This window comes from Myotis davidii, unplaced genomic scaffold (assembly GCF_000327345.1).
Source record: "Myotis davidii unplaced genomic scaffold, ASM32734v1 scaffold304, whole genome shotgun sequence".
Taxonomy (NCBI): Eukaryota; Metazoa; Chordata; class Mammalia; order Chiroptera; family Vespertilionidae; genus Myotis; species Myotis davidii.
In genome coordinates this window covers 875,428-888,408 of record NW_006297661.1, presented here as the reverse complement: position 1 = coordinate 888,408, position 12,981 = coordinate 875,428, and the positions used below count along the sequence as shown (strand labels likewise).

Sequence of the window (12,981 nt, the reverse complement as noted above, 5' to 3'; positions counted from 1 at the left end):
GGTGGAGGCCAGCTGGTTTGCACTGAAGGGTGTCCCGGATCAGGGTGGGGGTTCCGCTGGGGTGCCTGGCCAGTCTGGGTGAAGAGCTGAGGGCCGTTTTCAGCCTGGCCAAGCACCCTGGCAATGTAAGCTCCAAGCCTCTCCTTTTTTTCTTTTTTTCTTTTTTATTCAGGGATTTATTTACCTTCTATAATTGAAACTTTATTGCCTTTAGTGTAGGCCTGGGGAAAGCTTGGATTCCTCCATCACCAGGGGCAACTCACTCCTGCTTGCTCCAGCTCAGTGGCCATGGCTAGTTGAATATCTGAGGTTTGTTTACCTTCTATAATTGAAACTTTGTTGCTTTCAGTGTAGCTCAGAGCCAGGCCATGGCAGGTGGAGAACCTTGGCTTCCTCCATCACTGGAGCAAGCAAGCCTCTTGCTTACTCCAGCTCCGTGGGCTGCCGGCCTCCATCTTGGTTGGGTTAATTTGCATATAGTCGCTCTGATTGGCTGGTGGGTATGGCTTAAGGCATAGGGAGAGTACGGTCAATTTGAATGTCTTTTATTACTATAGGACTAGAGGCCCGGTGCACAAAATTTGTGCATGGGTAGGGTCCCTAGGCCTGGCTAGCGATCAGGGTGGATTGGGGCCTTCTGGCTGCTGGCTGGCACCTCTCTTTACCAGCTCCTGGCCAGGGTCTCCCTTCCCTGGCTGCAGCTTTCCTTCCTTCTGCCTTGCCCCCTGCTGGTCAGCGTACGCCATAGCGAGCGATCAAACTCCCAAAGGGACACTTTGCATATTAGCCTTTAATATAGATAGATAGATAACATTTTTCCCAGTGTCTATAAATGAAGATACATCATAGTCTTCAGGCAGTACTCCATGAAATTTGGCTGCCTATGACTTTTGAGAGGCAAGTAGATCAAGATTTTGTAACCCATCTCATCCCAGAATGGCAACTCTTTTATGCTGCAGTTAAGTGCAATTGAGGATGTTAAGATGGCAACAGACCTGGCAACCTGTGAAGAGCTTAAAGAGAATTTACTCCTGAACAGAAAGCTGGACTCACAATCATCAGAAATTATGCAAGGGAACAACTCTGAGCAGGGATAAGACTTCCTTCAAAAGGCAACTTAGGCCATGGCCTGTGTTACAGTGTCAGCCCACACACCAAAAGGTCTCAGGTCCCATTCCCAGTCAAGGCATGTGCAGGAGGCAACCAATCTATGTGTCTCTCTTGAATCAATGTTTCTCCTGCCCACCCCCTTCTCTCTCTTCTACTCTCTCTGAAAATAAATGGCAAAAATATCCTCAGGTGAGGATTAACAACAACAACAACAAAAGCAATTTAGGCTTCACCCTAATTGACTGATAGATGATTAATAAAGGTGACACAATTGTACATCACCAAAGCAGGACTTCAGTCAGGAAGAATTAATGCCTGCCACAGCTAAAAATACTAGAATTTAGCAAAACACAATATATACCTAACTTTGAACAATCTACCTTTCTATTAAAATTACCAAAATATATTCTTTAAAAACAGAGGCCTGGTGCATGAATCTGTGCACATTGAAAGGAAATTAATTAGAAGAAATATTTTAGAGGCCCAGGAGGGACTGCAGGAGGTTGGCTCCAGGGCGTGCCAGGCCCATCTTGCCCAGTCCCCATCAGAGCCAATCAGGGCTGGCCAGCCAGGAAGGAACCACAGGAGGTTGGCCAGCTGGGGAGAGACTGCGGGAGGGCTCCAGATCATGTCTGGCCCATCTCACCCAGTCCCAATTGGCCGGACCCCAGCAGCAAGCTAACCTACCAGTCGGAGTGTCTGCCCCCAGGTGGTCAGTGCATGTCTTAACAACTGGTGGAGAAGTCAACTGAATGGTTGACCAATCAGGCAGACACTCAGCATAGTAGGCTTTTATATATATAGATATGAAAGCCTATACATTTAAATAGGACTTTTGAAGTATAGAAATATTAACTATGAATCAGAGGCCAAAAACACCAACCACAATGGATGGCCTTGATTTTTTAACAATTGTTCTAATGCCCTTATAACTGTAATTAATTAGAAAGCAGATCCAATTATTTTTTAAGGTCACCTGTAGTTCATGATGCATACACATAGCTCATCCAAAAGTGGTTTAAAAGCATTAAGTCACTAATTAATGATTAAAGTTGTCAAAATGCATACATGTTTTAACCCTCTAGAGATTATTTGCTCTGTCGAAGGACCCTTTCTCCTGACCATAAATCTTTCCAGTATAGTCAGAAACAAAGGTAAGAGACCTGGAGCATAATAATATAGCTGAATGATTATATTAAAGTCTGCTTGTCTTTAATAAAGCCCAATCATCCAATACATAAAGACAGAGGGCAACATACATTTTAGATAAAATATTTGCCCAGCAAATGTATCCCCCAGTTTTTAAGAAAGAGCCATATTAAAAAATATTTATCAAACTACACTTCAGTTCTAACTGAAAAGTGTCATACATGATGCCCAGAGTTATTAATGACAAATATGTTTAAAATGTAAAGGTCTCCTTCTCATGTGGATCTTAAACATTTAAGGTAACAGAAAATTGCTCTGGGCATTTTAGTGGTCTTCATCTCATTAACTAACTCCATGGTGCAAAGAAACATTGTTAGGACCTAGCCAGAGAGTGGTCTGAGTTTGATGAAGTTTAAATCAATTGACTCTGGCTTGTCAGCCTAGGGAAATATTAGCCTCCCAGCTGTCCACTGAGATCTCAGCTACAAGTCTCATTCATGCCTTAAAGAATTAGACTTTCAACAATTCTCTGTCCAAGCACCTAGATTCACCACTGAGGTCAACCAGGCTCATCACAGGGATCAGCAAGCTGTTCAGGGTCATGCTCTAACTTGGGAAGAATAAGAGCTAAACCAAGGCAATGTCAGGAGACACAGAATGAAAGGGATAAGTCCGGGCGGGGTGTGGGGGTGTGTGGGGGAGAAGCAAAACTGACCGGATTAGATTAAGGAGAAGAGGAAGAGAAAGTCATGGTTGACTCTGGTGTTTTTACTAGGGTGACTTTAAATTGAGAGAAGATTTATTTGAAGAACCACTGGAAGGAGGGTAGAGGATATAGAAATTCTGTTTTGGCCCTAATGCATTTGTAAAATATCCAGATTTAGCAACTGGTGATAAATATGGGTTAGGAGCTCAGAAGAAAGGTGGTGGGTGGCATGCAGTCTAAACCACGGGTACAGACAAGCTTTCTGAGTAAGGAAATCTAGGGATAAAAGGAAGGGTTTCAATTCCTGGCTCTACAAGTTTACAATCTAATTGGAGTGAGTAGATAAGAGATCAACATACAGAAACAAGTGTGGAGCGACACAAAGTAGCATTGAATCTGTATAGAAAGAATTGTATACAAATCAGCAGAGTCAAGATCTCATTTTAAATTCATGACCATAAACCTCAAATGACAGCTTAATGTTGTCTGATAACTATGGATGGTGCCAGATGAGGGGACTGCTTCTTAAATTATATAAATGTCTAACCATTATGCTATACACCTAAAGCTAATAAAAATATTGTCATCCGTAATTGAAGAAATTTTAAAGAGAAAAAAAAGAATTGTGCACTGAAAGACAAAGAGGACTTAATCTTTTCTGCTATACTTCCCTGGTGTGTTCACCCTCCACTCTCTAACACAAGCATTTCACATTTTCTCTACCAAACTCCTAGCCACCGTTTCTCTTTTTAACTGTCCACCCCCAACTGCCAACTGATGCTTGTATTTAATGGAGGAAATATAACCAGTAGGAATGCCTAGTATCAATATTTACCAAACTATATTCAGCTGTGCCCTCTCTACCTTCCCTTATGACATAATGCATCATGCATCCTGCTCCAAGCAAAGGCTACCCCTGCAACTTCCAAACTCTAACCCCATCAAATTCTCAAAGATTTTGATCCTAATTGTCCCTGCCACTCTCTCCTGCATCAATAACTTCTACCTTTATCCTAGAGTCTACATCAGTGGTCGGCAAACTCATTAGTCAACAGAGCCAAATATCAACAGTACAATGAATGAAATTTCTTTTGAGAGCCAAATTGTTTAGACAAACTATATAGGTAGGTACATTGTTATTAACTTAATTAGGATACTCCTAAGGCTTAGGAAGAGCCACACTCAAGGGGCCAAAGAGCCGCATGTGGCTCGTGAGCCGCAGTTTGCCGACCACGGTCCTAGACCCTTCTCATTATTATAGAAGCATGAATCAGTTAGCCCTCATCTGAAAAACAACAACAACACTTCTTAACCCACTCTAGCTACTACTCCCATTTCACCACTCTTCACAGAAGAATGTCTTGAACCAGCGGAACGGTCCCTAATTCTTCACCTCACGTTTTCTCCCCAACCCTTCCCGCTCAAGCCTCTGCTGCACTGCTGTTCCAACAGTGTTCTTGCCAAAGTCCTCAATGATCTCTTCCATCCTCCTTGTCCTTGACACCTCAGCAGCATTTGACACAGGACACTTTTCTCTTCTCAAAACACTTATCCTTGAGAGTGATATGCTCTCCGCTCAGCCTGGCTGGATGCTCCTGCCTCCGTCTATTTTCTGGCCTCTCCTTTTTGCTTCATTTCTAAACATTGGTGCTACCCAGGACTTGTTCCTTAAACCCTTTCTCTCCATCTATACTAGTTACCAGGTAATCTTATATAGTTTCACAGATATGCTAATACTGGTGTAATAATGCTTATGTGAGACTGTATTAGGCATATATCACTTCAAATATTTTCTTATTTATTTTATATTTCTTCCTCCAATAAAATGTAAGTTACATCATAAGAGAATCCTTTTATACCTTGTTTGGTTCTGTATCCTCAGGGCATTTATAAATGCCTATCACATGGCAGGTACATCATAAATATGTGGAGATTGAAAGAAGCTAAGTGGAAACAGGAAATATTTGCTGAATATTTTCAGTGAAATATAGATAAGAACCATAGCCTCTTCACACATGAAAGCCTCAAAGTTTGTTTTATTAAGAAGTGTGGTGAGCGCTAGCCGGTTTGGCTTAGTGGAAAGAGCATCAGCCTGTGGGCTGAAGGGTCTCAGGTTCAATTCTGGTCAAGGGCACATGCCTGGGTTGCAGGCTCAGTCACCAGTAGGGGGCGTGCAGAAGGCAGCCAATCAATGACTCTCATCATTGATGTTTCTATCTCTCTCCCTCTCCCTTCCTCTCTGCAAGTAATAAAAATATATTTTTTTAAAAAAGAAATGTGGTGACAGTTTTGAGTGGTGCAGGAGAATATAAAGGTGGCAGGTCTCAAAAAATGCAGGCAATAAAAACAACTTTTTAAAATGAGTGCATTATTTTAGAAGGCAAGGGCTGTGAAAAGCTCGGAGAAACACAGACCTTGTGACAGCCTTCCAAACCGAGAGAGGCTATTTCCCACAAGAACCTCTGCTACCAGAAAAGGAAAATAATTTTTACATTCAAATATGAGTAACAGAAAAGTAATTCACCTGCCTTCATGGCAAAAACAACGATGAAAGTAATTTAATTTTTTGAAAGTAAAAACTCACCAGAAAAAAAGTACTGCTACAGTCTAGATTAAAGATTATAACATAGCATTTCAAAATGAACTAGAAAAAAATCATTATAAAAGCAATTCCATTTAAGAAAGAAGTAATTCAGAAACAAAGGCTCTCAGAAAAGTTATGGCCAATAAGGTCTGACATGGAAACATGACAGAACTACAAAAACAAACAAACAAACAAACAGAAATCTAAAGAGAACTTGAATTCTAAGGTCTACAAGGGGACAATAAATATCTCAAAAAACGCAGTGAAGAAGGCAACAAACATGAAAAATAAATTAAGAGGTTTAAGAAATGAGAAAAACACTTGATATATAGAAGCTAAAGGACAGGAGATAGAGTTGCCCAATGAAGAAAATCAAAACCACAAAACAGAAAAAAAAAATTTTCACTGAATTCAACAAAACTTTTCTGAAATCTACATATTGAAACCACATACTGTGTGCTTATTAACTCTGGCACCAATGGTCAACTCTAAGGCGTGCATTGTTGAAACTTTTCATTAAAAACATTTGGTTATCCTAACCAAAAAAAAGTCACAAATAACAAAAATGGAATTGTATTCAGCTTCTTGACATCAACTTACAATATCAGAAAACAGTGAAACAGCACAAGATACTCAAGGGGGAAAAAAGAGGCCAAGGTTTTTAAACCCAGACACGTCTCCTTAACATATAAAGGCTGGAGGCAAACGGTGATGAACATGAAAAAATCCAAGGAATATGGTTCGCATGAGCCCTTTCTCAGGACTCCATTAAGGGACCAATTTCAGACAACCAAGAAATAACTGGTTGGGATGGCAACTGGCAAAAAATCTGGTAATGTGAATTGAACATACTTAACTGGAGAACTAAGATGAAAATTTGAAATAAGAGTAACAAAATAATACGCAGATATTAAATCCTTTGGCAGTATAGGAATTATGAAACTCACAAGAAAATGGAATAACAGTGACAGTGGATAGTAAGCTGATACAATAAACTCAAGCATATTTAAGAATACAAATAGAAAAAAATGTAAAAGAGAATACTTTAAGTAAAATTAAATAATAGATGAGAGGGAGAGTAATTTATTGTTGTTCATAGTAGAGAAACTAAAAATACAAGGAAATAAGGGTACTATTTCTCAAAACTACTATTATAAAGGCAGCCACTAGGGCAAAACTGTAAATTTTCTCAATATCAGAAAAACTGAAAAAAATTAAACAGACCACAGAACAAAATCCTTCTAAAATACATGAAAGCAGAAATAACAGAACAAAAACAAACATATTGATTATGCCAAAATGAAAATGGGCTTAACCCACCTATTAAAAGATAATTACATTCAAATTGGCTTTTTTTTCTTTTTTAAAAATAATTCCTTATTGTTGAAAGTATTACATAAGTATCCCTTTGCCTCCATTAACCCTGTTCAGCCCACCCCCAAGCAAAATCCAACTCTATGCTACACAAAAGAGATACACCTTAAACAAAAAATTCTAAATGTTGAAAATAAAAGGAAGGACAAAGAAATACCAGGCAAAAGCAAACCAAATGGAATCAGAGGTCAGATCTGATTTATTCTAAAGAGCTTTAAAAAACAAAGAAGGACATTTATAATGCTGAAGATTACAATATATAGTGCATATATAATATGTATTAATATCTATACAAGAAATAATGCAGCAGCAATTTTCATAAAGCATAAATTACAAGAAATATCAAAAACTATATAGAACCAAATCAATAAACCTTTCTCAGTCCAAGGTCAACCAAATGAAAAAAAGAGAAGAATGGATATTGACTAATTAAAAATATAATTAATAAGGTATATCTTATACTTCTTTGAAAAGAACCCTTTAATGTTTTCCAATATTTGCCATATATTAGACCACATTTAAAAAATCAATAAGAACCCAAACTAGAAAATATAAAAGTCTGTTTATCTGGACATTTCAAATGCCTTATTAATTTATTATTGAGCCAAAGGGGAAATAAAATTACAAGTGCAAAATTTTGGGAAAACAAAAATTAAAACTTCAAAGGCCAAAATATGTAGGATACTGCTAAAAGCAGTACTTGGAGAAAAGTCATAACCATAATAATTTATTACAATAGAAATGAAAAGGTGACAATAAATGATTAGCTTCTGACTCAAAAAGATAAAGAATGGATAGCAAGACACTTTGGTAAGTCCAAAATAATGTTTGCTGGACAAATGTTGAATGGATGGTGATAATGAGAATAAATCCAGAGAGGTTAAACATTTAATTAATTATAAACATTCTTACGAAGGACACTTGTTTAAAAAAGAACTAATGATTAGCCTAGGATATAAGGACTGAATTTTGAAACTATATATAACAAAGAAAGCATTTAATGTAAAAAGAAAATGTTAAGGAAAACTCACATTACCTGGGAAAACTGCCTGTGGTGAAAGTAGATATTTCCTGCATTAAAGTAAGCCAGTGCGTATGTAGGGTTTAAAGAAATTGCTGCTTGATAGTCTCTCATTGCATTTTGTTGCTGGCCCATAAACTCATGAATCACACCACGATTTGTTAAGAATTCTGCTGTAGTATTGATCTGCAATTTAATAGTATGAGTATTTAGCATCTGGGAATAGTATTTATCTCTGATTTCATATCTGCAAAAATGAACGTTATGAAATCTACTTGTGGGAAGCTAGTAACTTTATAGTTCAGGTGAAGCCCTATTAGAGCAAATATTTTGTGAGAGGTCTCAGTATGAAGTTGGTTCAATGTCAACACTTTGTTGATTTTGGTTATAATAAAATAAATAATCTTAGTGCTTTACTCAGTTCCTTTCCAAAGAACATGGGGGAAAGCTTATCTGCTTAGCTCTGTTAAAGCTGGAAAAGAAATTAAATAGTTAACATGTTTATTTGTTCTAAGCAGCAGCAATGATCTTTCAGGTCTTCCCTTTTTCTCACCTCAAAGATTACAACATCTACCCGAAGCAACAGAAACAGAATCCAAAAATCTAGAAAATAAAGAGGAAGATTTTCTTTCATTGTATACAAAACCTGAGGTATTTATTTGCCTTTTCACTACAGAAGAACCTGGGGAATTACATTATTCTTCCTGTAGTTCCTTCAAACCCAGAACATTATTTTTTTGGCATTCATTTTTCATTACAAAATAATATTGACGCCATAAAACTATAAATTGCATTTACTGAGAGAATCAACATTTACCAGGAATTTTTTTTTTTTGAATTTTAAATGTATTCAGGTTATAGAACTTGCAAGCCATAATAATTCTTTAGGAATCTCTTGGAACAAAATATATATATATTATTTTCTCTACAAATCACTTTAAAACATAACAGAATCTTTTTACTTAACCCTATTCATTGATGGTGTTAATTTATGCTAATTATAACACAATCTAAGTGGATTTTTACCTTAATGGCAATGTTAATATCCTGTATTGCAGCAAAGTTATTACCCATCTGAAGACAGACCACAGCTCTTCCTTCATAGGCTAGGTAGCTCTTTGGATCAACTTCTATGGCAATGGTAAAGTGGTTCCAAGCTTTCTGGAATTTTTCTTGGGCCTAAAATAATTTTCCATTTACACGAAGTAGGAAATTATCCATAACATGACAAATATTTGATTCTAACTTAATCAAATAAAACCTTTAGAAAGCATATATTTATACAGTGCTAAATGTAAGATATTTTAAACAAGAAGTAGGCTATAATTGCCTCTGAGTATTTACACCGAATTTTTAATTAATTAAAATAAATCTAATAGAGTCATTTCATACCAATCTTGGACAACGTAAAATCACAGCCACCGTGTGAAACACATATGCTTTGGACAAGCACCACAACATTGAGCTCTGCATACACAGGCAGAAATTGTGTTTATTTGCTTGGCATTGGATCTCTGGTTATGCATAATATACATAATAAAATAAATATGTGTTGAATAAATAAATGCATAAACTACTGGTGTGAAACCTATTTTGATAAATTGTACAAGCACCTGGAATTTTAGGGTCACTATACATATTCCATGGAAAATGCATGCAAATCTATGAAGCATCTATTTATACTAACCTTAGTGACAACTGGAAAACAAGAAAAAAGGTCAGGAGAGGGATGTTGTGCATAGAATGATGTCAGAATATTTCCTAGAGAAGACCAACTGGCAACTAAATACCTCCTTGCAGGAAGGCAGTGAGTTGATGAATTCAACATGGTCCAGGGCCTGTCTCTTACAAGTATTCCCATGAGCTCAAACACCCACTGGCCAGAATCTCAGAAGCTGACTCACATTAACCAAGATGAGCCTAGTGACTCTTGCATAAAACTAACAAGGCATATAACTAGTGAGATGTAACTAATAAGACACTGTTCTTTAACCAGCAAATCTTCTCCCTCTTGGCAAATTATGTGAAATTCACCACATAATTCATCACAAATTCATTTCATATCAAGGAGTCAGGCAAACTTAAGTTATTAGAATATTAAGCTGCAAACAGCCTCACAGTAAGATTATATCTGTCATCAGCTCCTCACAACATCGGTTTTGCTCACTTCCATAACTCTAGTGCTAAGCACACAGTAAGGAAAACTGTATTTACTGAACAAATGATCACTGTCCCCTGAGGAGGATTTGAACTCTTCTTCAGTCCTTCCTCTCCTGATTCAATCCTTCCTCAAACTAATGTTTTTTTTAGTCCTTTTCCAAGTTGATCTGCATCCAGTAACATCTTCATAAAACTTGAATCGAATGTCACTGCTCTAGTTAGTGATACTCACATTTTTAACTTACTGGCAAGGCCTTCGCCTCCAGTTATCATTCAATTCTCTAGTCTCACCTCACATCACTCCCCACAATCCCTAACATTCCATTTCCTGGGCCCTCCAACTCTTTTACTATCCTAACACTGTCCTACCCCCAACTCCTATGCCTGATTAATTACTAGTATTTCACACTTCAATTTAAATGTTAATTTTTTTAAAAGCTCTCCTTTACTCCTAAAAACTTGGTTTCCTTGCTATAAATGTTGCAAAAACCCAACCTTTTCCTTTGTTGCACTTGTCATGCATATAACTAAATAACCAATCATATGACTACTTGATGCTCATCTCTCCACTAGATAGTAAACTCCAAGAACCACGTATAGTTTGTTCATTACTCTATTCCTAGGCCTAGATCAGTTCTTTCCTATAATATGTGCTCAGTAAATGCTTATTAAATGCAATAAATGATGATAACTCATTCCACTGGGTTACAGTCAGCTCTAGATGCTTTGGTAGTCATCATGTATATCTCTTTAAATTGACTTTGCAAGTTTCTACTGTGATCCAATAATGGCTAATTTTATGTTTAATTCTTAGAAGGCAAGCTTATTTCCCTTATTAAGAAGAATTTGGGAATAACTCACTATAACCACCAATCGCAACAACCACTTTCAATATTAGTAATCTTAAACCAGCCAAACTCACTTATTTTTAAATGAAAAAAAATCAACTTTAATTGCATTTTAAAAGAAATTTCTGCAATTTACAATATTTGAATATACTTTTTTGCCGAGTGTTTAAATTTTTTAAATTAAAAGAGAATTTAAGATTATTTATTTCCTTTTCATGGAGAATACAGCACTTTTAGCACTTTATTTCAAGGAGGTCACTATGTAGGAAATGGACCTCTGTGATCCATCTCCAGAATGGTCAGCTTTTGATGGAATTTGCTGAATTTCCCCAGGGCAAACAGAATGCAGGGAGGAGAAAAGAGGATATAGGAACAAAGAACTGTGTATGTGGGCCAACATCATGGTGGAAAACCTCTTTCCCACACACACCTCCCCACACAGGTGCCCGCCTCGGCTAGACAGGGGGAGATAGAGGCGGCTAGAGAGGGCCTCAATCCAATTTTTTTAAATAGTCTAATGGAAGATATCAAGACCTAGGCAATGTATGAGGAAACAGGTGACCCCATAGTACTCAGCCAATGAGGAACTGGAGGAGAGACTGAATAAATAGACTGTGTTGGCTGCCCCAAGTGTACCAATATAATAGTGATGAACACCTGCTCTCATGGACGTATTAAAAGTCTCGTTTTCATCTTTATAAAGAACATTATAACCTGATGAACAAAAAGATAGATACAGAGGCAAAGCATCAAACAGACTGTCAAATTACAGCAGGAAGGCTGGGGAGTGTTGGGGGGGGGGAGGTAAGAGATCAATCAAAGCACTTGTATGCATGCATATAATTATAACCAATGACAAAAGACACTGGGGGGTGAGGGGTTGGTGAGGGCATGTGCAGGGGGTGGGGGTGGGGTAGAGGAAGCAGGGGAAGGTCAATGGGGAAAAAAAGGAGACATATGTACTGCTATCTGTAATACTTTAAACAATAAAATAAAATTTAAAAAGTCTCACTTTTGCCATACTTCTGTCTCTGCGTCCGTTATCTGAATTTGGACAGGTGAGCATTTCTCACAATGAACATATTTTATTAGTGCAAAGAACTTTTTGAGTGCATGGGTCAGGACAGAGTGTCCCAAGAAGCACTCAGAGAGCTGCTTGGCCTCACACAGAGTAGCACTCTTCCATCTTGCTGGAAGGACAAATGCCGGGTGTCTTGCCTTCCCAGTATGTTCTAATTCACTGCCATTTGGAAGATGCCCTAAATTCAGAAGTCCTTATACAGTGGTTGTCTGATCCATTGCATGGCTGGAGTCCACTTCAAAACTTTCATACATTGTTTATTCCCTTTAGCTTTCCACTAATTCAATAGGAGAGAAGCTATGAAAGTCCAGATATGAGCTAGTGAAACAAGTGCTGCCCAGGTTCTTATATGTGAAGCTCATCAGGCAAATTTTAAAAGTTGTCTATAAATGTGGGATGAGGTAGAAAGGGGTGAAGGTGTTAAAGGAACCAGATTCAAAAGATCCTCATTTCACTAGTATACCAAGCCCCCAGATGGGTTCCCCAGGCAGGGTTGCTGAGAAACTGCTTCCTACTGCTTCTGTGGACACTAATAGTAAGAGGAAGGTAAACTGTTCCTAACCAAAGAAAGAGCAGGTATCCCCATCACCAGTAAAGAGTCAAATATATTCTCACTCTTGTTCAAAAGATGCTTTTGCTATTGTTGTATTAATAACTAGAGGCCCGCCCCAACTGGTTTGGCTCAGTGGATAGAGTGTTGGCCTGCAGACAAAAGGGTCCCAGGTTCGATTCCAGTGAAGGGCATGTAACTTGGTTGTGGGCACATACCCAGTATGGAGTGTGCAGGAGGCAGCTGATCGATGTTTCTCTCTCATCGGTGTTTCTAACTCTCTATTTCCCTCCCTTCCTCTCTGTAAAAAATCAATAAAATATATTTCTTTAAAAAAAAAAAGAAAGAAAAGGCTACCTAGAGCAGCCGTGGGTAAACTACGGCCCGTGGGCCAGATC

General features: G+C 38.0%; 1 protein-coding gene across 1 annotated transcript in view; it reads right to left on the bottom strand.

Moving 5' to 3' along the window:
* Positions 1–12,981, bottom strand: part of TTC6 (tetratricopeptide repeat domain 6) — a 47,937-nt gene that overhangs the window by 4,578 nt on the left and 30,378 nt on the right. Inside the window, exons 9-10 of the mRNA XM_015570204.1 lie at positions 8,971–9,123; positions 7,960–8,130 (exon numbers count right to left, since the gene is read on the bottom strand). Of these exons, the coding sequence (XP_015425690.1) occupies positions 7,960–8,130; positions 8,971–9,123 (324 nt within the window). The remainder of the gene's footprint in view (positions 1–7,959; positions 8,131–8,970; positions 9,124–12,981) is intronic.